This window comes from Camelus dromedarius, chromosome 3 (assembly GCF_036321535.1).
Source record: "Camelus dromedarius isolate mCamDro1 chromosome 3, mCamDro1.pat, whole genome shotgun sequence".
Classification (NCBI taxonomy): domain Eukaryota; kingdom Metazoa; phylum Chordata; class Mammalia; order Artiodactyla; family Camelidae; genus Camelus; species Camelus dromedarius.
Genome location: NC_087438.1, coordinates 53,940,345 through 53,966,379, shown reverse-complemented (window position 1 = coordinate 53,966,379; position 26,035 = coordinate 53,940,345). Strand labels below are relative to the sequence as shown.

The following is a 26,035-nucleotide window of genomic DNA, read 5'->3' as shown; positions in this document are numbered from 1 at the left end:
TATGTTCCAATTTCAAAGTTTCAAACTCTAGCTCCAAAGAATCGGGGCATTTAACACGTGTAACAATTTAAAAAGCTGGCTACAAAAAACCTGTGAAAGTAACTACCAAGGCCACTGAATTACCTGTGCGTGCTTTGAGACCCAGTGACGGAGGACGTTCAGTACTCGGTTGGTGGCTGTTCTGCGTATAATGAACTCTTTGTCGCATGTTCTCTCGGTGTTGTTAAATCCTTAGGAGGAAAAGAAACACACACATGTAGTTAAAGCCGATCCCCAGGGACCTGGAAAAGGTCACTTATTTTAGGACATGGGTTAATGGAACTCAGAAACGACACAGCTTGGCAGAAGGCAGCAAGTGGCTTCAGACTGTTGTGGATTCTGCTTCCTTACCTATTATCTCCTCAGCAGCGAGGCCACCACACAGTTACAGGTGCAATTAAATGGGTAGGGTGCATATATTTATTCAAGGCCACTGATGAAAGTGAAAGCTAGTCTAATGACACTTCTATTTGTGCCTGTCTTGTTATATAATATTGAGCCAAGAAGGAGCTTTGACACAGTATTTGAATCAACATTTAGTTTATACTTTCGCTCCAAAGTCATCATATAACCACTAACATTTTCAATATTTGTAGATAGATGAACCCATACTTGGCTCCCAGATGAGACAAACACTTTACTGTGAAGAACATGAACTCCACAGCCAGACTGTCTGGGTTCAAGTCCCTGTCCTCCTACCAGCAAATCGCGGCTCCTCTCTGGGACCAGTTTCCTCATGTCCTGCATGGGATCAGTGTACCAGCTTTATAGAGTCGTTTGGAGATTTAGTTAATACTTGTTAAGCATTTAGAATGGCACTTGGAAAAACAGTGAGAGCTCAATAACTACTGGGTATTACTACAACTCAGTATTGGGTCAGTGTCTTTGAGCCCTCTCTGTGCCAGCCTATGTCTCTATCTTGGCCACCTTTTCACTATCAAGAAACCAATTTAATATTTTTCTACTGACTCTGTTTTAATAAGATTTTGCCTTCCAATCATAATTAAGTGATGTCATTTTATTTTGTTTCCTTTAGAAATGAATTCAAGCCTTATATAACTTCACTGGCGAGCTTCTTGAAAGTTGTCTATATTCACTGATTTCATTTCGTCTCCTACTCACTCTACACCCTACTCCAAGATTCTCACCCCATCTTAACACCAAAACAGCTTCCACTAAGGTCACCAATAACCTCCACGCCTCTATATCCAAGGGCTATCTATTATCTTTCTTTAGGAAATTTCATCTAACAATCACCTATAAGAAAATTACTCATGTACTTCTGAATTTCTTCTCTGAGCCCTGGAACCATATATCCACCTGCCTCTTGGTATTTTCCTAAGATGTTCAAAAACCTCAATCTTCGTATGTGCAAAAAGAAAAACTCACGGCCTTTCCACCAGAACTCGACCTTTTCCAGTGTTCCCTATCTCAGTGAAGGAATAACATCAGTCAAACAGTCAAATAGCCTGAAACTGGAATCATTCTTGGCCAGTCTCTCTGCTTCTTCCTGATAATTTTATCTGCTAAATAAATCTGAAATCTGTCCATGTCTTCGTAGCTACAAAGCCAAAACTGGAGCTGAGCTCCAGCAATTCTCATCTAGTTCTAACATCCTAAAATTAGGGTGTTTATAAAAACTAAAGATATATAGGTGGGACCTGAAAATATGTGAAAAGAATTTAAAATATTTTAAAAGTCAAATTTTACAAGAACCACATAAAACTTCTTCAAATTAACAGAATTATTCTTTCAATGATTGCTGAAAAATTGACAGGTTGATATTTAAAACACAGATAGATATGATAAGTAAACATAGATTAGACCCCTAGTTGAATTAAGAAAGAGTAAACTGGAAAGAGACTGGGAAAACAGAGCTGAGAAAATTACCTACATGCAGTACAGAGAGCTAAAGAGATGGAAAAAGAAAAAGAGGGGTTAAAAGACACGGAGAAAAGAATTGGAATTTTCAACAGATGTCCATTTGTGTCTGTGTCAGGGATGGGTGGAGAGGGGAGATTATTTTGAAAGAACAAGGTCCTTCTGCTTTCCAAACCGGTATCACACACTAAAAGACCACATGCTGGGTCTTCTTTATAAAATGTCCACTATTTCCATAAATTCAAATCTCAATTTCTGTTACCATTTAAGTTAGCATTAGATTACACTGCTTGTCTATTTTACATAACTGCTGCTAATAACCATGTTATTTATCTTTTTTGTGTAGACCTCAGCTTGGTAAGTTCTCAACATCTCTTTGCTGCTCAGAGATCATCACTTTTTGCCACTTGCAGGGCTCAAAATTCTCCTGGAAACTGACCGAGTACTCAAGTAGGAGATCTTCAACAATGCACACTGGAATGATCCACAGCTAGGGGTAGAGGCGGCTGGAGTAGAAGGACCAGCCACAGGCAGGACCAGCCTTCCAAGAGCAGCAGGAACACTAGAAACAGGCAAGGCTCCAAAGACACACCTTCCACCGCACCTTCCACACGGCAGGCAACCCCAATATGGCCCCAGGATGGACCAGAAGTAAAGTCCAGGGCAAATTACTTAACCTCTCCACGGCTGTTTCCTTACTCATAAAATGAGCAGACTAATGAAACCATATTAAGTTGTTTTAAAGATTAAATAATTCCTGTAAAGCAAGGCACTCAATAAACCGTATTTACTATAATTATGTTCTCACCTATAGCTGACTTCCTCCATCTATCCCCTTGACCCAATGGCCCTCACAATATACTTTTGACATTATCTGAGTCATAAGCATACGTGAAAACAGTAAAGATTTGATTGACATCAAGCTATTTCCTTCCTAAAGAATCCTTTTTACTGCTTGATCAACAGAGAGAGGTTTTTGATCTTAGAAATATTCTGTCAATTCTATTTAAGTCACCAATTCAGGAAGTCCCTAAACCAGATACATGAACCATCTATCTGAAAGGCATACCTGTAGTAAAACCTGAGAGATCAAGTTTTATGAACGGAGCTTCTGCTTATTCATTAACTAAAATTGCCTTAACTGGGCTCTCATGTGCTAAGGTGATATGTGTGTATACACAATACAGCACATAGGTCCATCTCTCAATCAGACGGCCAGTCTCACCATTTATCACAGACTTTAAAGCTCTGTGATCAGAGCCACAATTTTTTGCAGCTCACCAGATTTCCTCCTTATTGCAAGCCACCATCTAAACTAGGGGCTGCTTGGGCAATATTTATTTCTGAATTTAAACATGAACCACATAGCTAATTGGTGGCAATATCAATGTAGAAGCCATTCTGTCCTAGAATCACGGATCCACCCCCAAGGAGTCCTTGCGCCACATTTTGGAAGAGCAAACAGCAAATTCTTGGCAGAGTTTTAAACATCTTTCCCTTGTCAAGTGTGACAGCCACCAAACTCTACACATACACCAGGAGAGTTTACTTAAATAACATCACACATCTCCAATATACACATCTTTCCAACATATGTAGATTCTTTTTCAGTTGAAGGCACTGGTCAAACAGGCTACTTTGGGCAACAAAAGCCATCTGGAAAAATGATAAGACCCCAATCACCATACGTGTGAATTTAAGAATGCAATTCAGATAGACTGGGAGTTCAAAATTTGTAGATACTGAAAGGCATAAGTAGAATAGATAAACAAGATTATACTATATTATAGCACAGGGAAATATATACAAGATCTTGTGGTAGAACACAGCGAAAAAAAAATGTGACAATGAATATATGTATATTCATGTATAACTGAAAAATTGTGCTCTACACTGGAATTTGACACAACATTGTCAGATGACTATAACTCAATAAAAAAAAGTTAAAAAAAAAAAAAAAAGAATGTGATTCAGCTTTACGATCCTTCCCCCAGAGAGCTTGTGAGTCATTCCATCCCTTTTAGCAATTGGTGGATGCCACCTCTCATTAAACGATACACTCCTTGGTGAAGGGATTTTATCTCAAACATCTCTGTAGGCTCTTCAGCTTTGTACACAGGCACTTAGCAGTTATTTTTCTCAACAAAAATTCCATCACTCCCAGTGAAAACTACCTGAAGGTATCTGCAGACGCTATATACCTGAATTAACAGCATTCGTTGGCCATGTTACCATAATGACTATGTATCTGATATCTATCACAAGAAGGACATATGATAAAGGAGTGGGGAGGGAGGCAAGGAAAATTTAAAATAGAGAAAAGGAAGGAAATTTTCATTTTATTCTTCAAATAATGTGATACTCAGCTAACTTCACGGCCTACTTTGTAAGAGGCAAGGAAAATAATGGTGAGATGGAAATAAGATTACATGTAGGTGGATGATGGGCTTGTCCAGTTAGAGCCATCCTGAGGCTGCTTGAGGACAAACTGTCAAAGACAAGGAATTCCTGAAGATGGTGACGTATCTTAATATCAAAAGTAGATCACCAAGAAGTGGACTCTGGAGCTGTAGTTAATGCCAACACAGCACCTTTAGGGCATCCTCTCACTTGGTGAGGAAAGTTAGAGTACAATCAGGCAGAGCCAGAAAGCACGAAGATAACATAGATGTCAGTGGTCCACGGTGATGGGCTCCTGGGAGGAAAGTAAATGCTAACTATTGCTTACTTCAAGCATACTTCTAGAAACTGCTACTTACTGTGTTTTTATCCCCAGTACCTGCCATTGTAGGTCTTAATAAATTTAGGCTTATTGAATGAATGCATTGAGATCATTTTAATGATTATATCGGTGGGGGAATTAAGAAAAATGTCACATCACTGACACGTAACTTTTCACTTATTCAAAAGAGGCTCAGTCTCTCCAACATCAGTGTTATCCATGTGCTTTGTTTTATCCAGTAAATATCCTTCTTCAATAATTATGTGCAATATAAAATCACATCATTGGTTTGTACATTTCGGTGCCCTTGGATTACAACTATATTTCTACTCTTTGGTTGCTGGCATGGAAAAATCATTAATATTTATTGTTGCTTTGTGCCAGGTATGTACTAAAAGCTTTACAAGTGGTCTATAAATTTAACCCTTGTAATAATAACAACTGTCATTTATCACATGCCCACCAAGTACCAAGTATAGGACCATGAGTAATGTGGCTCCTCAACAACAACAGCAACCAAGGAGGGTAAATACTGTTACCTCCACTGACAAAGAAATAGAAAATAAGAGAGGCTGAGAAACTTGGCCAAGGTCACAGAGCTAATAAGTGGCAGAACCAGCACAGACAAATCTATTTCCAAAGCCAGAGTGCTTTTAATTACCACCACATAGCCTGAATCCAAAACTTAAAAGACTTTTAAGTTTTTCTTGCAAGTTGGTAAACATTAAGGCTACAAGAGAAGATGCTATTTGAATATTTTGGGAAAGTAAGTGCTTTCCTTTTAATTCTCTCTTCTAAATTTTGAAGAGCTATAAGAGCATGGTACCATTTATAGAGTTTCATACTGCAATGGATTTTCTTTAATTTTTATTTATCTAACTGGAATTAAAATTTTCTCAAAAAGTACTTTCCCCAAATGTATCATATTTCCTATGTGACCAATTATACAGACCAGAGCTTTTAAAACTTCCAAGTATGATGTATTAATAGGGAATGAGATCGATTTAGTGGGTTGTTACCAGCATTTAAAAAAAATTAAATATATGAAAACTATCTGGATAGATTGTACTTGGTGAGAGTGAGTACTCTTTAGGGAAATTTTTATATCAATTGTGTGTGTGTGTGTGTGTGTGTGTGTGTGTGTATCCTGAGCCAAAATGTAAAATATATTTCTTAGAGTGGGTTGCAATAAACAAGTCTGAAAGTGACTAATATAGACAGTCTGATTACTAGCACTATGTTCAAACTATATGAATTAACTTCCCAGAAATCCTGGGTAACTAAGCCCATTCTTTACTCTGAAACACGTCCGGAGGAACAAGCAGAGGATGTTTATTGTCCCCCTTTGTTTCTGTCACCCAACACTCTCTGCACTCTCTGCCCAGCCCTCCAGGTTGTCCATCTCTGCCTCATTCCTTGGTCTCTGGTCTGTTCTCGAGCTGCCTTCATCCAGCTCTCACTGTCTTGGGGGCATAACTCTCCCCCAAGGTTTTTCTATGTATTCTAACCTGACACCTCCAGCTCCAACATTTCCCCAAACCCTTCATTTCAAGCTTCTTACAAGGCATTTTCATATTAATGACACATTCTTCTCTCATAAGAAACATATCCCAAAATCAAATGTATGTCTTTTGCTCTCAAGCTCCTCCCCATCCTAACTTTCCTGTTGAGTTAATGGAATAACTTGGTCTCAACTTCTCAGGTGGGAAACCTCACTCTTCTCTATTTCTTCTTGGTGCTTCCCATTCAGCCGGTAAATACTGTTAACTTTTCGGTTGCGTCTGTTAGATTTATCCCTTTTTCTCTAGTCTCCTGCTGCAAAATCTTAAGTCTAGGTACTTCACACATGGGTTGTAGCTTTTGTCTCCTAGATTTTCCTCCTTTCTCCATTCCCTCTGCCCTTCTATTCTTTTTCCATTCATAATTCAATTATTCAGTCAATTTCTATGGAGCACTTACTATGCTCCAGGTTCTGTGCACATGCTGAGTGAACAAAAGAGATGTGGTCTCTGGTCTCATGGAGTTTGCTCTTGATATGGAAAAAAGAGAGCTTCCAAACAAGTAAAATACCAAAAATGTATAATTCGAAACTTTGCAAATGAGCAAGGTGCTGTCTCTACAAGAGTAATCTCAAATATCCCCCTGATGCGTTACTGCTCCAGTGCCAAGTACTTCTAATATCTCCCTACTGTCCACTGAACCAAGTCTAGAATATTTTCCTAGACATGAAAAGGATCTGTAACTTGCTCTTGGTTTATTAGCTAGTAAATGATAACAACAAAAAAGAAGTAAATGCAGACAGATTTACACATACACTGTGCTGAATACCATGGGCAGGGTATTTACTGATCTGTGAACTAGCATACTCATTCTTGAGAGATGATCTAGAATAATAGTTACAATTTTAAACTGAACTTTAATCTGAATAGGGTAGGACATTTGGTATAATAATCTACCGGTTCATTCAATTACTCCCATTTTAATGGAATATTACTTGGCAATCTTTTGTTTGCAAAAGGGACAGAACACCCAATTCAAACTGGAATAGAATAAAAAGGGAATTACTATTTTATGTATCTGGAGATAGTTCTAGATTCAGAGCCTGTCTGGTTCAGAGGCACACAGTAACCTGGCCCATGTTTATTTGTCTTCAATGCTTTAATTCTGCTCTCATTTTCAGGTAGCAAAAATGGGGCTGGCCATGTTCGTCTTACAACCTCAGCTCACACCGTCCAGTGGATGAGAGAGCAGTCTTTCCGGTAGCTTCCACCAAAGAGAGAGAAATTTCTAATCTAGAGGCCCTCCAAAAAGTCCTTACACTTCACCAGCCCGAAGTGCATACTCCTTCCTCAAACTCATCACTGTGGTGATGGCTGTGTGTGTTGGTGAGGACGGCGGGGAGATGCATGCATGTGTTTTGGGGAGGTAGATTCCCACTCAAAGCATGTGGTCAGCAACGTGAAGGGGCAGCTTTTCAAAGGGGGATATATAGCAAGATACTAACGAGGCAATGAACAAACTCTGCATAGCAGGGTTTAAAAAAAACCCTTCCTATAAGTCTTTATCCTTTAGTTTTTTAGTTCCTTTTAGTTCTTCTCAATTTAACCTGAGATTTTCTGTAAGTGCAATAAATTGAAACAATGAAAAAAAAAAAAAGCACATCCTTCTAGACTGAGAAAAAGAAGCTCAGCAGGTCTACCGTTATTTGAGATGAAAAATACATGAAGAAGGGCAAAATCAGTATCTTTCCCCTGCTTTCACCTTTCAGGAAAATCAGTAACTAAGACTGCCAGCAGAATTGCTCTTATGGATTTTTTAAAATATGTGCTGTTTAGATTCCTGAAGGAATGATTATATACTAAGTTTAAAATGAAACTTTCTGAGAAGCATTGGGTGTTACTTTTTTCACTTCTCACAATTATATAAAATATATTCCTTTTTTACAGATGAGAAAGCTGAGGCTCAGAGAAACCCAAAAGCCACCTAAGATCACAGACAGCAAGAGCAGAGCCAGGATTTATGGCAAGATTATCAGATTCTAAAAATCCAGGCTCCTCGCACTGAAACAGACTGCGTGCCTATTCACGAGAAGCACTAGCTGCCCTGTTGACTGTTGTGTAAGCTCCAGCCCAACCATCGCTGCTGTCACCACATTTGGAGCTGGTGTGGAGATGCAACAAGGACATACTGCCAGGACGGAGGGCGGCGGGGACTTGCCCTGACGGGGACTTGCCCCGGAGCAGAATGGGACCCTCTGAGGAGTTGGTGAGAAGTGAAGCCGCAGAGTAAGCAAGTTTAAGTGACTTTTCAAGAAAACTGCTGAGGCAAGAAGGAAAGAGATAAGCTAAAAACTGAAAGGTGACACAGGTTTATGGGAGACAGTAACTTGAACCAGTTTGAAAATTAAAATATAGCAATCTATTTAAAAAAATCAGAAATAAAACACTCTTGGTGAGATCTTCTTGACAAAAAATCAGAATTACCCAGGCCTTTGAAAATACAGTAACTGCTCTAGAAATGGTTAGCAGAAAGCTCACACACACACTCACACACACACACAAGGAACAAACTTTAAATTGCCATTTCTGCCCAACTTCATAACCAACTATCTGGAAAAGGAAAGGAGGATGATTTTTCTGTATATTAGCCTGAATTCTCTGACGGCATATCTGCTACCTCTTCCGGAGAAGAGGCCGCTCGCCAGCTTGATGTAGAACGATATTCATGTCCTTGTATTAGGCAAACTTTCCCTACAAAGCAAATAAAAACTTCCCCAATCCCTCTACATTTCTTTCTACAGAATCCTACACACACATCTAGAAATGCTTTTCCGTGAGAGCAGAGGAGTGGGTAATGAGTGGTTGCTTCTTACCCTGGGCGGAGTCGATAAAGTGTGTATACAGTTGTGAGGGAGCAGCAACCTGTGTGTGCAAGGAGGGGGGATGGCCACACAATTAGCTGAGCTGTTCTGAAGACGCCACAGCAGAGCATTTTAGAGATGGTTGGGGAGGGGGGATAAAGAAAGGTCCTTTTCTCCCCCTCAACTGTAAACATATAAGAATTTATACAAAAATTTCAATATACAAAAATGATAGATTTTACCACTAGAAAATGAAACGTATCTTGGGAGGCAGGGTGAGAGACACAAAACACAAAGGTAGCCCATTTTATCAGACGCAAAGTATTTATTGAGCGTCTTTGTGCTAATCACTTTCATAGGAACTGGAATACTGGGGTAGACAAGGGAGACCAATTAGCTACTTATAGGAACTGACTGTTCTACTGGGGGAGAGAGAACAATAAATAATACATCATGTCAGTGGTATTACTACCCATCAATGAATAAGGTAAATTCAGATATTAAAAAGAAGAGCTATGTGGAAGGTAAACGGAGAGAGAGCGAGAGAGAGGGAGACAGGGAGAGAGGGAAGACATTTGCTAGGCTGGGTTGGGAATGCCTTTTTAAGACAGGGACAGAGACAGGTGAGTTGAGATTTGAACAATGAAAAGATCATTTGAAGATCTGTGGGGAGAGTGTTTCAAGCAGAACAGCGAATGAAACGTGAGACAGCTCAGCCTAACTGAAGGCCAGAAAGCAGCCTGGTGTGGCTGGAGCCCAGCGAATATGGGGCCCAGAGCAGGGAGTCGAAGCTGGAGATTGGGCAAGATCACCAGGCATCTCTCGAGCCAAGTGTAAGAGCTGGAGTTGATTCTCTGGTCTTGGGAAGCACAGGGTTTGGTGCAAGGGAATCATAACCTCACTGGCACTCTGAACAGGTGACTCTGGCTGCCTCGTGTAGTGCAGACTGGAGGGGGCAAACCTGGGGTGGGAAAGACCAGGTATGACACAGTCATCCATGGTGACGCAGGTCTGGACAAAGGCTATGGCAGGACTGGTAAGAAATGCTGGAGATGGAGGGGCTGAGACTTGCTGAGGGAACGGATGTGGAGGTCTGCACTGAATTGAGTAGTGTTCCCCCAAATTCACGTTTCCTCAAAACCTGTCAGTGTTACTTTATTTGGAAACAGGGTCTTTGCAGATGTAATCAAGTTAAGACGTCAAACTGGATTAGGGAGGGTCCTAGATCCAGTGAGTGGTATGGTTAGAAGAAGAAGGAAATTTGGACACAGACACACCCAGAGGGAAGAAGGCCATGTGACATCAGAGGTACAGAATAGAGTTATGCTGCCACAAGCCAGGGAATACCAAGGACTGCCAGCAACCACCAGAAGCTGGAAGAGGCAAGGTGGACCCTTTCTCTAACACTCAGAGTGCATGGCCCCACTGCCACGTTGAGTTCAGATTTCTAGCCTCGAGAACCTTGAAAAAACAAATTTCTGTTGTTTTTACCTAACCATTTGAAGTAATTTATTACAGTAGCCCTTAGAAATGAATGCAAGGTCTAAAGGAAAGAGAAGAATCTGGAATGGGTCCACTGTTTGGGGCCTGAGCAGCTGGGTGTAGATGAAACTGGGAAGGGGCAGGTTTTAGGGAGAAAAATCAAGAGTTTAGTTTTACACTGAAAAATATCTCTTTCAGACACCTAAGTGGTAATATCAAGGAGGCTCTGAGACACAACAGCCTGCAACTCATGTGGAAAGGTTCAGACTGAAAATGCAAACTGGTGAGTATCAAGCATTTACGTAGTACTTAGAATCCTAAGACGGCATGAGCTTACTTAGGTAGGGAGTGTAGACAAGGAGAAACGCCAGAGTCCTGTGATCCCACGACCAGTAGAGATTTGGCACAAGAGAAGCCAGCAAAGGAGACCAAAGAGGGGAGAGAGTACGACGAAAGGAAAACCAGGCATGTGTGGTGTCGTGGAGACGAAGAGGACCAGTGTTTCAACAGGAGGCCGTGACCAGCTGTGCCAAATGCTGCTGGGAGGCTGACTAAGATGAGGGCTTTGGCTTCGGCAAGATGTAAGTCATCAGTGATAAGAATCAACGGATAAGAGTCATTTCAGGGTGAAAGTCCAAGAGAAAAGGTTGAGGGGAAGTGGAGGTGATGAAGTGGAGACTTTAAGCATGTGGAACTCTTTCAAGACATTCGGTTTGAAAACAAGCAGCAAAATGGAGCAGGGCCTGGTAAAACAGGTGACATAAGGACATGCCGGCACGCGGATGGGGGTGAGCAGGTAGACGGAGAACTGACGATGAGACAGAAACGGGTGGTTACTGTATAAGAATGGTTCTTGAGTGTGTGGAAAGTGAGGAGCCGACCCAACAGCAGTGCGGGGCTGATTCTTCCACAGTCACTGGGAGAAGGCAGAGCCCGAGTCCAAGGGCAGCGGGTGAAATCAGTGGAGAAGAGACGTCATCCTTGACCGTGTGTATCTGTTTTCACCACGAGCAGGAGAGAAGCCCAAGAGTGAGTATGGAAAGGGATGTGGACAGCTGAAGAGAGGACGGGACGAGAAATCCCGGAGTGCAGGAAACTGACTTTACTAGGCTCGTCTGGCGGCACAGAACGCCCATTTGAGATCTGAAGACACAAGGTGAGTCCAGGCAGCACAAGTCTGCCAGCTTCTCGAGAGAGCAGCTCCACTCTGTGTGAACATCAAGCCCATTTGATTCTGTCGATGTTCAGTTATGGTCCTGGGCGCTCCGTGCTCCATGCCTTTGATCACACCAGCAGAACCTGCCAAGCGGGCTCCTGCTTTTCCTCAAGTGCGCTGGAGGTGGCCGCAGAGCAGCGGAGGGTCAGAGCGCAGGCTTTCATGCCAGCAGCGGCTCGGTGGATTTTCATTTAAAATTCTGTGCCTGCTTTGAAACTTACAGAAAGCACAGTGAGAAGAATATCACTGCCCTCCGACTGTGTACTGACGTGCGCAGTTTAAAGACTTCTCCCAGGATTTCAGACAGATTCTGAGCAGCCTGCTGCATAATTCTACTCCACTGAATTAGTTTAACAGCACTGAGGGAGGGATGATTCAACCAGATCCATCACCTTAGCCGCCAAGGGCAACGTCAAACAACTGACATTGCTGATAAAGGCAAAATACGGCAACTCGCTGAGCGCAGACCGCGGGACCCTCCTGTTCCTGCACTCACAGCACACCTCATCTCCTGTGACTTGAAGACTGCAGTCATACATGTAGGAGACCAGGAGGCTTAGCTCCCCTCCTCAAAATCTCTGTGCCACTCCATTCCCACTCTCTTCTGTAACCCCTGGAGAGAGCAGCAAATGTGATAGAAGGAATAACAGACCAGGGTTTTTTTTAATGGGCTTATCTCGCTGAGTGGCCTTGGAAATGTCCCTTCGTCTCTCAGGGTCTCAGTTTCCTCCATGGTAACATGCAGAGCTTATCTAGATGCCTCTAAATTCTGTTCCACAGGTCTCCTTGGATAAACTTCAGGTCCCCCACCATGCATCTGACACCCTTGCTTCCCTGGCATCATCAATTACCTGCCCCCAACACTGCCCCTTCCTCGTCTTCCTCTCGCACCTCCATCTCCATGGATCCCTCCCCTCTGCTTACAAAGGCCTTTCCTCAACGCTGCCACGTCTTCACACGTGACAATGGAGACCACGTCCTTCTTTCTTATCCTAGGTACCCCTAGAATATTTGTAAGTGGACAAGGGCTTTCAGCAGGAGGAACAACGTGTCACCTTGCCCCAGTAATCCACCGGTGCTATGGTCCTGAGTGCTGCTTGGTAAAATTGAGCAACACCAGTTCCCATACAACTGATCACATCTGTGGCTTTACATAAGGCCTCCTGATTGGAAATTGACCACAGCCCCATCTCTTTTCTCTGAGGTTCAGCGACACTGAGATGCACCAGGTGGCCCCACGTGGCACAGACAGAACAAGCCCCAGGAAAGATGATGGGGCTTCTAGGAGTCAAGTCATCAGAAGCAAGAAGGAAGCTAAACTGGTATCCAGAATAAGTCCCAGGGCTTAGGGAAGGTGTAAGCCACTTGGTCTGAGCAACTTGGCAGAGATCTGCACTAGCCCCAGGGATGGCTGTGAAGAGAGTGGGGTTCACAAGAGCATCTCTGTGGACCGGCCAAAGCCTCTGTGTCAGCAGAAGAGGCACCTAAGACCAGCGGGCAGGGCCTTGATGTAGTTAGAACTGGACATTTGACCTAGAGAAGCACCAACAGGCAAGTGAGGACAGGGAAACACAGCACATGGAATTTTTAGAACTATTTCCAAAGAATTCATTGAAAGATGGACTTTTCAATAATAATCCATATTGGATGCAAGGTGGGAGAGGCAGTTCTTAAACTGATTTAACTCAAGTATAAGAAGATACCAGGCCTCACTTGGAGGCCCCATGCTGGAGGCCTGGGTCACTGGGTTACGTTTATATCTCCCTCCATGCAAGGGCCTTACACTCAATCAGTTTAATAAGTATTTTTTAACCCAAGATTTTTTATTCACTTTATCACTGTGCCTAAATATACCAACACAGACTGGTTCCATTGATCGGAAGACCGTGGTATTTCCTGAGTTAGGAGGTTCCTGAACCTCCCTGCCTTGGAATTTACCACACTTCTCCCATCCCAACCTCCCCATGGTCTGTAACCACAAGACTGGAGGTATCGTAAAGTACTTCCAGTTTAGCATCTGAGGACTCAGAAGAGAGGCTTGTACACAGCTGTGAAGCCTTCAGCCCCAGGAGAACGCCCTCCACATGAAGGCAGGTTTGCACTGGGCCCCAACCTTGGGGCCCCCTCCACTCTGACAGCGGATCCAGGTCTTCGCAGAGTGTTTCAGACAAAGTCTACTTGTATCATTTCAGTGGAAGACAGCTGCTCAGTTTTCAATGTTGAAAACTTTTCATAGATTACTAACAATTCTTAAAATGTGTTTGAGAGCTTCAGAGTGTGCCCTACCCAGACACCTTCATCTCATTACAGAGGACTTTAACTTCCATATAGAAAATTCACAGGGAATCGCTTCCCTCCAGAATCCATCCTTTGCTGATCAGGCCAGCACTTGCTAATTGGCGTGCAACTGCCAGAAGGTACAGAAGCGCCCTGAGAATTCCATTCCCTAAGTCTGGGTTGCTGTCACTATTCATCAGGCAGAGAAAATCTTTTTTTAAAACCACAAATTCTGAAAGTATGTTCTATTTAACTTCCCAAGCAATGATTCAACGGTCTAAAAGTGATTCAATAGTCTACCAGATACTTGTACAAAAATATTTTCTACCAAATCAGGTCAAAGAATTTAGTTAATATAAACATGAATTAACGGACCATAATGATTCCTAAACTTCATGAAGGTTGGATCTATTTTTTTCATGAAACTTGGCCCAATTTGAAGGGCAGAGACCTTAATTCACACAGTGAGTAAGTGTGGTGTGAAGTCGTTTTGGTCAGAAAAATAATTTTCCAAAAGTAAACTAACTTCTTGGACTTGAGGTTCTATTGAAAGACTGTAGACTGAATCCGTGGAGTAAATGTGCACGTTGCCAAGAAACTGCCCTGTGCTGAAGGAGAGAGGATGGGCCTGTGCTTGTCTCTCAAAGTCAAGCCAGTGACTGTCTTACTCTTTAGAGGGAGAAGGTCTCTGGGTTATTTCTAGGGAAATAAGTTACAGTGAAAGCATCGTTCTAAGAGTTAAAACGTTATGATTATTATTATTGTACTGCTAACATTCGTTCAGCCCTTACTTTTGCCAGGGACTAAACTCACGTAAGCTTTATAACCATCCTGTAAGTCAGTTATCCCCACTTTATAGAAAATAATAATGATTACATAATAACAAAAATAACAGGAATTATTTACACAGTGTTTATTATATGTCAGGACTGTTCTAGCACTTTATGCTCATTTAACCCCCACAATAACCTCATGAAGCCGCAGAGATGTTTGCATGCACATCATCAGATACCATTCGCATCAACTACAGCAGTCATGGGTTCTAACTTCCCCGTCTTACAGGAGTTCCCCAATAAGCAAACACTTCCCGGTGCCATCAGCCCAGCCTAGTTCTCTGATGACACAGCACCTCACACTGGGACACACATCGCATCTGTACTTCCCGGGTCAGGGCAAAAAAAAGGGCTGCTTATTCTCAGCACAGGACTAGATGTGCACGCATATGCACATAACTGGGACTCCCACAAGGGCGCTCTAATTGCATGTTTCTTTTGTAGCCAGACCACACATTGCACAAACATTGCTTGGCTTGAAGATATTTTAAATTTGTGAGTCTGGTGGTCAAGAGAGGTGCATTTAAATTTGTGAGGGCACCTTATGTGCCTATGGCCTGTCTCACTTCTGCATATTCTTCCAGTATGTTCATTCCCACCTGTATTTGAATTAAGGTGGTGAGAAGTAAACATTTTTTTTTTGTAGCAGAACAGATTACATGTAAAAGTCTAAGATAAAGAAGTGTTCCTTATGTACTCCAGGGCTGGAAGGCTCAAAAGCTAAAAACTGAATTTCCCAGGCTCCCCTCCAGCTCAGGTTCTGAATGCAGATTAGAGCATCTGCTCAGTGCCTAGAAGGTAGAAATGAGACAGAGGCTCTTACGTACAGCCGCAGCCATTTCTGCTGGCAGGCATGGCCACAGAGGCCTCATTGTCCCAGGTCACAGGGGCAGCCTCCACAGAGGCAGGCAGCACTTTCCTGATCACTGATGCGGCGGAATCAATGTCATCTTGGGTCAGCAGTTTCCACGGCAATCTCCTGCTTGCCCACCAGCCAAGGACAGCAGAAGCAGCAGTCCCAGGTGGGTCAGTTCTACCTGGTGTCCCAGAAGTGATTCCCTGAAGCCCTGCCTTGAGTCTAGTCCTCCAGCCCTTCCTAAGCACCGAATTCCCTGCAAGAAATCTCTCCCCAAGGAAAATAGCTAATTTGTTCCCCACAACCAAACTTTCATAGATAACAGATGGCAAATGCCCAATGCCAAACATCTAGGAATTCACCTAAGATGCTCAATATTTGCGATCAGAAACCAGGAGCAGCTACCTTTCCTGTCAGATGTTAGAGCCACATGCTGGGGACAGTGCCTGAGAAGGCTTGACATTCAATTAAAACAGCACTTTCCACATTCAGAGTCACTCCACCTGGAGGCTCTTCAGTTTTGTTATGCCGAAGCCTGCCCTCTAACAGACCTCCATAATTTCCAGGTAGATATTCAAACTGATCAAAATTGCCTTCCACATCTGCTGGAAGGAAGGATGGAAGGGAGGAGGCTGGAAAGAGAGAGAGAGGTCTCAGCAGAGGTAAGGAGACTTCACACAGAAGTTCTCTCTCACCCTGAGGACAGTTTTGGGTGAATTAGGCACTCTTGAGCCCATCTTTAGAAGACAGCCTGGGAGAGTTTTTAAAAAACCTGTCTCTGTCTATGATTGCTTGGCAGAACCTGACCTCTCATTTAAATGAAAACCAAACCACTGCAAAGGAACATTCTATAGATTCAGAGAAAAAGGCTGACTAACCCAGGGAGTGAATTTAACTAGCAGATGATAATGCATATCAGACTAACACATGGGCAATGGGTGCACTCGTACCACTAACGCTCATAGTAATTAGTAATCTTCATTATAAGGATTTAAATAAGGTATCAAATCATTTGCACACAGGAATCTTTGCACACAAGATGGAAAGAGGCGGTTAAAGTGGGGACAAAACAATGTTTATATTTTGTCTAAGAGGTCCTTCCAGCTATATGCTCAGTGAGCTCAGCAAGTTAGAAAGCCTAAGGCCGGTAAATAGCATGGCCTCCTGAGGGGATACATTTTCACCTCTGGCTCCTGAAGACTCTAAGAGCCGGATCTTATACTCAGCTCCAAGGGCGAGGATTTAATAGCATCTCAATCATACAGTGAGGTCATTCATTAGTGCTTATTGCCCATCATCAGCCCAAAGAAAAGGCCGTTTTCTTTTAAGATCACACCTCAGAAACGCTCTCTGATGAAGGAATTGAAACCAAATCAGCAGATCACTGCATCAGCCATCAGGCGGCCCTCTTTCTCTCAGTATGACCATTTCTATCAGCAGCGAGATAATTTTTAGTTCTATGAAAGCCCTACTAGGTATCAGGAATGCCGATGGTTCTACACTTGACCAACTTAACTCTCTTGGTAAGATGCCGTGGGCAATTATGTACCGATCCCAAGATGGAATTTGAATCAAGTCCTTGTCCTACCTTAGTCTCAGATCTCATGATGGGAACACAATGATCACAGCAGACAACTAGCAAACACAAATGCCCTCTTCTGAGCATAAAAAGTCTTTGAAAGACATGGACGATTCCTTAAGCATCAGATGAATTCACTTACTTCAGTCTAGGTTAGATATGGTAAAAACTTTTAAAGAAGGCAGGAAAAAAAATACATGCAATTAAAAGCTCCTTTCTTATCCACCTCCAGAATCACAGTCCCTGACACTTGGTTTCAGATACTCCAGCACTGAAGATGCTATAAAGCTTCCTTCAGAGTTTTAACTAGAATTTTCCTTATAATAAGATCCCTGGGAGAGAGCTCAAAGAGAACTCACCTAACTTACATCAACTTTTGCTCTAGAGGGAAGAGTTCAAAGTTACAAGGCATTTATAAAATACTCAAAGCACTGCTCTTAGCTGGAATACTAGAGTCATTAATAAAACAAATTTTTCATTGAAGATAAAAGTAACATGAGGATATAATGACTAAGCCAGTAAACAACAGAAACAAGAACAAATGAAAGCACATATAATTTTTAATGGGTTTACTGAGATACAATTTACCTGCCATGAAATTCACCCATTTTAAGTGTATAATTTACTGATATTTAGTAAATTTATAGGGTTGTGCAATCATGATCACAATCCAATTATAGATCATTTCCATCATCCCCAAAATATTCAGTGTCAATTTGCAGTCATTCCCTGTTCCCACCCCCAAGCCAATCATGATATGCTTTCTGTCATTACAGATTTACTTTTTCTGAACATTCAGATAAATGGAATCATACTGTGTGTAGTCTTTTGCATCTGGCTTCTTTCACTTAGTACATGAGTCAGCAAAGTACCTGCTGCCTGTTTTTGTAAATAAAGTTTTATCGGGACATAGTCACACTCAGTCATTAACATATCGCCTGTTGCTGCTTTAGCACTACTGTGGGAAGTTGCCACAGAGACCATATGGTCCACAAGCCTAAAACATTTACTATCTGACTTTTTGAAAAACACACTGTTGACTCTGACTTAACATGATATTTTTGGGGTTCATCCATGTTGTAACATGTATCAGTCAGTCAGTCCTTTTCACTGTGGAATAATATTCTATTGTATGAATGTATCAAATTTATTTATCCATTCACTTGAAGATGGACATTTGGTCTGTTTCTAATTTGGGGCTGTTATGAATAATGCTGCTATAAACATTCATGTACAAGGCTTTGTGTGAACATATCGATTCATTTCTCTTGCACAGATAACTAGTAGTCAGGAGTGAAATTGCTGGATCCTATGGCAAGTTTATGTTCAACATTTTAAGAAACTGGCAAATTGTTTTCCAAAGTGGCTGCACTAATTTTACGTTCCCACCAGCAATGTATGAGGGTTCCTGTTTCTCCACATTCTCACTGCCACTTATCTCTTTATTAATTTTATTATAGCTATTCTAAGGGGTATGAAGTAGTATCTCATTGTGATTTTAATTCTGCATTTTCCCTAATGACTGAGTATCTTTTCACATGCTTTTTAGCCATTTTTTTCATCTTCTTTGGTGAGATATTTATTCAAAAATGCCTCCCATTTTTTCTTCAGTAGTTTGTCTTCTTATTATTGAGTTCTTTATATTTTCTGGATGGAAGTCATTTATCAATTATATCATTTGAAAATACTTCCTCCCATTTCTCTAAGGGTGTCTTTTTCGTTTTCTTGATGTTGTCCTTTGAAGGACAAGTTTTCAATTTTGATGAAGGTCAATTTATCAAGTTATTAGGTTTTTTCATTTATGGATCTTGTTTTTGATGTTGTATCTAAAAATTCTTTGCCCAACACAACGCACTAAGACCTTCTCCTATGTTTCTTATGGAAGTTCATAATTTTAGCCCTTACATTTAGGATTAAATTAATCTTTTTGCCTGTAGCCAGCCACTGCTCCAGCACCACTTGTTGAAAAGACTACCCTTTCCTCGATCAAATTGCTTTGTATTATATTAATTGATTTTCTGATGTTAAACCAATTTTGCCTTCCTGAGATAAAATTTACTTGTTCATGTGGTTTAATTCTTTTTATAAGTTGCTAGATTTGGTTTGCTAATTATTTTATTGAGAGTTTTTGCATTTTATATCCACAATGGCTCTTTCCCTATAGTATTTTTTTCTTCTTATATCTTCGTCTGGTTTTGGTATCATGGTAATACTGGCCTTATAGAATGTATTGGAAAGTGTTTCCTCCTCCATTTCCTGGAAGATTTTGTGAAGAATTTACATCATTTATTCTTTAAATGTTCGATAGAAATCACCTGTGAACCCATCTAGGTCTAGGATTTTCTTTTGAGGAAGATTTTAACTTACTAATTCAATTTCTTCGTCTGGAATAGATAAAGCCACCCTATTTCTGAATCTGATAGCTCTGTAGTGGGAAAAGAGTCATATACTACCAAAAACCTACCCACCTATACTTGAAGGCAAAAAGGACAACCTAAATTTGGATGCACTTTCTTCTCTTTTAGATATGTTAAGCCATTCCATATGTTGGCAAAACAGCATTGGGGTTTCTGGTGACAGCTTCAAATTATTAGTAATAATTGCCCAGAGAATGAGCTTAGTAGCTATAATCTTTATTTGAATTTAAACAAAAATACCTCTTTGTTCCATAGATTTAGCATTACTTCTTAAGATCCTTCTAACTATGGAAAAACCTAGTGTCTCCAGTATCTCAACAGTAATAAGTAAAGTAGTACAACCATTATGCATGAAAATTAATCAGAACTGAAAAAAATCATGAACTGAACTGAACCACTTTGGAAACTATTCTGGAGCAGATACATGATCACAGCACCAATATGGCTGAGTCCAACCCTGGATATGGTCCGAGACAGTACCTATGAAAACCATCCTCAGGAATGTCCGTTCCAGCAGCTGGACCTGTGATAGACTAGCACAGCTGGGGCAGTGTCAGGGCAAGTCTCAAGGAACCCATACCTAAGAAAATGCCAGAACTGACTACAGTGGGTGAAATAAAGCTATTCAGTTATATAGGAGATGTTCTCCCTGATCCCACAGTTCCTGCCTTTCCATCCTCAAAATTCTCCCTATCTGACAGAGCCACCTTTGTCTGGCACAAGTCAACCAGGCCGTGGGAATGTGTCAATAAGCAGGAAGCACCAGAAAATGGGGCTTAATTCATTTGCCACCCTGCAACTCACAAATGTGTCTTCATGTAGCACCTTTCCTTTTGATTATCACTGTGCTGGAATAAAAAAAAAAAAAAAAAAAAAGCTAATTCTCAAAATCTCCAGTAAATCAGACATGATTGTTCCTTTTACAGTGATGAGGAAGCTGATGACCAAAAGATCTAGTAAGTGACTCAACCAGAACTTGAGTCCGACACAACAGAAAATCAGAGCACCGGGCCCTCGAGCCACTGAAAAGCACAGCCAGGGCACGAACGCAAACACCATGTCAGATGACTCTGTCTCTGATAATGGCAACACTTTGTGCAAGATTTATTTGCTGGGTTGTGTGACATTTTCAGGGTAGAAGGTTGCAAACGTAATTTTTATTATTAAGATACCAGTCCCCTATGGATTGAAAACTCAGTTTCCCCTGGACTCTATTCAGAATGGAGCCCAGGCAATGCCTTCGGATTCACAGTGCAGACAGGCATCTGCCTCCAGCCTTTTCCAAAAAGAGACGAGGCATAAATAAACAAGCTAAGAGGATGCCTCTCCAGGGGCGAGAGGGGCTGGACAAGCTCATCTGGGACGTGCATCTAGTCTCTTCTCTTTGGTTCTCCTCACTGAAGATTTCTTGCTGACACCTAACACTTAGCTAATTGTGAACTGAGATCATTATACTGCTAACTTAGTTTTTCAAGCTTTGGACTCACAATTTAACCGTCTGCATCGCTTCTCTCTTTTTCACCAGTACTATATTTAGTCTGTCAAAAATGTCTAAATTACCATTTCTCAGACTCCTTCCCCTTCTGGAAAAGTCCAGTGCAAGTCCTAAGCATCTCCTACCATTACTACTATAAAAACATACTGGCGAGCCGCTGACCTCTTCTCTCCCCAGTTACCTGTCATTATATATGAGTCTGCTGTAGCAAATACCATTATATTGCATAGATTCATTTACCAAAGTTATTTCTAGTTCTCTTCATCGTGCCCAGAAACTACACTCCTTTCATCGGATGACTATGGGATGACATACAATTAATACGCTTTTGCAGTTATTTTAATTCATTCTTGCCCAGGTAACAACAGTCATTAGGGGGTATGGTACGCACGTATGTGTGTAGGTACACACACTGCACGTACACGTATATGTGCATGTACGTGAGGCAGGAAGAGATGGAGGGAGTAAACAGGTGACAGAGGAATGCATTCATTTCAATTCAACTCCGTTTTGTCACAATGATGGGGGCTGGAGATCCAGTGATAAACACAACAGCCCCTGTTCTCAAGACATTTATAAATTATGTAGCGGTAACAGCCAATGAAAACAGCAGGAAATATTTCTTGGGGGCTTAGTTGGTTCTAAATGCTAAGAACTGCACACGGATCACCTCTGTTGATCCTCATGACGACTCTACGAGGGAGGTACAATCATTACTCTCACTTTTCCCAAAGTTGATGAGCACAGTGAGACTGAGAGAGTCGGTCCTTGGTCACACAACTTAGACAAGTGGCTTAAACAAGAACTCAGAAGGACATGTGACACCAAAATCCACCCTCTCAACCACTTTTCAATCCTGAGTCCTCGGAGCGTCATCAGATTCACACCTGCTCTCAATGATACCCCATTCTCTCTAGGGCCCTCACAACCCCTCTTCCCTGAATAACTTCTTTTCCCACTGCCAGATCACCAGCCACCAGCAATCAGAGGCTGATTCTGCAGCAAGAGGCCGCAGGCTTTCTCCTCACCCTCCACATAATAAGAACAGAAACTCAAATTCTCAGGACTAACTGTTGACTCCCGAGAGGGCAAGGGGGTTTCTTAACTGTATCCTCCACCCACTCCAGAGATCCAAGCAAGACCACACCCTCTGAGTCCATCATAGATGCCAACTGAATTGTTTCCAAGGCAGGCAGCCTGAGTGTTTTCAAAACCAAGATTCGACGCCCACTAAAGATGGCAGGGAAATACTAAAAGCCACCAAATGATACGCTTTAAATGGATGAGTTGTATGGTATATAAAATACACCTCGATAAAGCTGTTTAAGAATCTGAAAATGACAGGACAGCCAGTCTTTGAAAATGAAAGGCTTCTATCTCTAAGTCACCATCAAAGGTAGTGTAATGGCAGAATGTATTTCAAATACATGGTGGGAGGATTTTAAAATGAAAAAGTAAATAAGTAAATCTGGATGGTGAGTTCAGGGGTTTCTTCTACTTGCCATGATATTTATCTGAGGAAATGTTTAGGAGAAGAAAGAAATATGTTCAAACCCCTAAAAATGTCTTTCTGTGTGTCAGTCAGTATCCAAGGACCCTCCTCAGGAGTGCTTTGGTGCTAGGCCCTGAGCCCTGCTAGGAAATTAAACACAAACTATGAAACACACACAGGAAACCAGGAATAAAAGGCAGTCCTTGAAACTTCCTTGTGTACAGGAAGTGACTGAATCTGAGGGGGAAGGAAGTTGAGATTCATATTTGGAGATGGTTAATAATTAATTAAAGACCAATTAATTCACTGGATACCAACTAAGTGTTCAACTGTCCTTTGACGTTTCAGAGATCTGGCTCTGACATACCACTTCACAAAAGTAACCTGGTTTAACAGAATGAGCACTGGATGAGGAGTCCAGAGACCTAAACTCAGGACCTAGTCCTGCAACTTATAACTGCCCGTGAGTACGGTACTTTACCTCGCTGAGCTTGTTTCTTTATATCTAAGAAGAGGAAGGTAATGTCTACCTCTCTACTTCCTAGCCTTGTTGTGATGGACACACACGCTATTACTTATAAAAGGGCTTTGAAGTCATCAGGCAGTTTACAAACGTGAGGTATACGATTAGGTCTTCATAAACCCATACTACTAGGATAGAAAGAAATGAGAACATCACTTATGAATCTTCAACATCACAGTGAGCAAGGTAAGTAAGATGGAGGCGGGAAACTCTAGCCTTTGCTAAGCCTGTTAGTTTTCTGGCACCTGACTCTCAAGGGGACTGTGGCTTGTTTTTTATGCTCAGTTCAGGGGGATCAAGAGACCTGTCTCTGGGAGCATCCCATTATTTGCCAGACAGAGGTTTATCTGACTGAGATGCTCTGCTGTTTTGAATTAATCTCAAATTGTGTACAGGATCCTGAATATCAGAAACAAGCCGACAGGAAAGTCAATAGAGAGGAGGAGGGTTATAGGCAGGTAACATCAGCACGGCTGCCACTCAAATGCGACACACGATTAAACAGCTTGCCTCAGAGTCCTTATAGCAGGTGATCCAGTAATATCTGAAAAAGGAGACATTTGGTCCCCCATGACTGTATGTTACATTTATTTAAAAAAAATAAAAAAGACACACACAAAAACATATCACGATACCATTCTTTTACTCTATTTCAAGTATTCTATTCCAGTTTTCTGTAAGTTTATGGCTCCTGACTTTTGAAGCCACTGAAATATACTTTGCTTCCATATGTCTTTCACCACTTCTCATTCTGATGCACATGCCAAAATCTTGGCAATATCAATTTACTCCACTTAGTGTAATACAAGCTAAATTCCTAAGACTATAATACACAGCAGGAAATGTACACTCATAAAGAATAACCTGCAGCTCCAGAAGAAAATATTGTCTCAAAGTTAAAAAACAACAAAAAAGCTCCAAAAACCTATTTTGAGAAAACTAATTGGAAGACTGTATGAAATACTTTGAAACAATATTAACCTATTCTTTCAGGGTCATGCACTGAAGGCTTGTTATTTTGCTAATGTGACATTTTCTCTTGGTTTTCAAACCCAGAATTTAATAACATGGCCGATAATTATACTGATTATTATCAGCATCCTGGAGTTTACATCTTGACTGTTTGAGATTTACTTTATGCCTGTTCATCTCATCTCATCAACGGGATTGCCAGTTCTCAGAGAGTAGAGGCAATGCCTCGTATTTCACTTTTATCTTTCCGCAATACCTGGTATGGCACAGGGTGTACATGGAAAGGCTTATAGAACTAATTGAAGATTAAACAAAATCAAATAAACTTGTACATCATTTACTCCAAAGAGTGGGACAGAATGCTTTTAATCTGTACAGAGATTTCTGAATCTCGATACCAACCTCTCTGACAAACGATTGGATTTAGATCTATTGTTTAAAAATCCAAAGTAGCTGACATTTCTAGGAGCCTTTCCAACAGAACTGGGTAGTAAGGTCAGTGGCAGCTAGACTTCCCATTCCCTCTTATTCCCCCAAATTTCTCTGGAATACCCACTCACCACAGCCCCTCCCCTAGTCACAACATTTCAAGATCCAAGTTTTCATTCCCAGAATCACAAAGTCATTGTTAAGGAAATACAAACCACCTACCAACAGGGAATGTACTAGCTTCTTTAGAGCTTTGTCTTAGACTTCTAAATGCCCTACGATGCCAGGAGACCAGATTTTCTGCAAACGGACCTCAAACTGGGACAGTCCAACCCCCTGGGTAGCTGAGATACTAGGCTAAGTGCAATGTGTCACACAAGCCAGCTTCAATTTCTTCTTAAAATGGTAATTACAACTGGATATTCAGCATTATAGACAGACAATAGCTACACAGGGAGGCTCCTCTCACTTTGCAGAAGAGACTAGAGCCATTAAGTTCCTTCCTATTGCTAAGCAACAGTTGTGTTCAAATCAAACTGTTCTCTGCTCTCAAACAGTAGAAAAATCAGTCTATTCAATTCTGAGCACGACTGGGGAAGGGAAAAGAGAAAGACTGTTTAGAGATTTTGAAATAGAAGGTAGATTTAAGCTACATGTTTATTTTGGACATATTCTCTCCCTTTTAAAATATTTTTCAAGGAATAAGCTCAGGGTGCTTTGTCCCACAGGAATAGCCCTGACATGCTTCTCTTTCCAAAATGAAAATATGCTCCCTCAACTCAATTTGATTATGAATAATTTAGCCAAGGTTTACTGGCTACCAGGATACCTCCTGTAGTAGCTAGCTATTGCCACACAACAAATTGCCCTAAAGCTTACAAATATTTATTACTGCACAGCTTCTCTAGGACAAGATTCTGGAAGTGGCTCAGCTATATGGCTCTGACTCAGGATGTCTCATGAGGTTGCAAGCCGGATGTCCACCAGGGCTGCAGTCATCTGAAGACTCAACTGGGACTGGAGGGTTCACTTCCAAGCTCACACATGAGGCTATTGGCAGGAGGCATACTTTCTAGTTTCTTGCCGGTCTCACGGGCTTCTCCTCATGACACAGAAGCTTGTTTCCCCCAGAACAAGTGATCCAAGAGAGAGACTGACCAAGACAGAGGCCACTATGCCTACTGATGACCTAAGCTCCAAAGTCACACATGATCACTTCTGCTTAATTTTGTTAGAATCAACTTACTAAGTCCTTCCCACATATTAAAAAAAAGAGAGAGAGAGAAATTAAGCCTCACTTCTTGAACAATGGACTATGAAAGCATTTGTAGACACATTTTTCAAACCACCAGACCACTCACCAGAAACGCTCATGCCCTTCTGCAAACAAAATACCGCAGAAACCCAGAGAATGACGTTCCGGCTCTGCCTTATGTGCGTAAGGCAGAAGGTGGGACTGGTG

The 26,035-nt window shown here is 41.5% G+C and overlaps 1 protein-coding gene across 2 annotated transcripts in view; it reads right to left on the bottom strand.

The window, feature by feature from the left end:
• The window catches only part of RASGRF2 (Ras protein specific guanine nucleotide releasing factor 2), a 208,538-nt gene that overhangs the window by 47,420 nt on the left and 135,083 nt on the right, over positions 1–26,035 (bottom strand). For both annotated transcript variants that reach the window (XM_031447414.2, XM_031447421.2), the window contains exon 18: positions 124–230. In XM_031447414.2, coding sequence (XP_031303274.1) covers positions 124–230 — 107 coding nt within the window. The remainder of the gene's footprint in view (positions 1–123; positions 231–26,035) is intronic.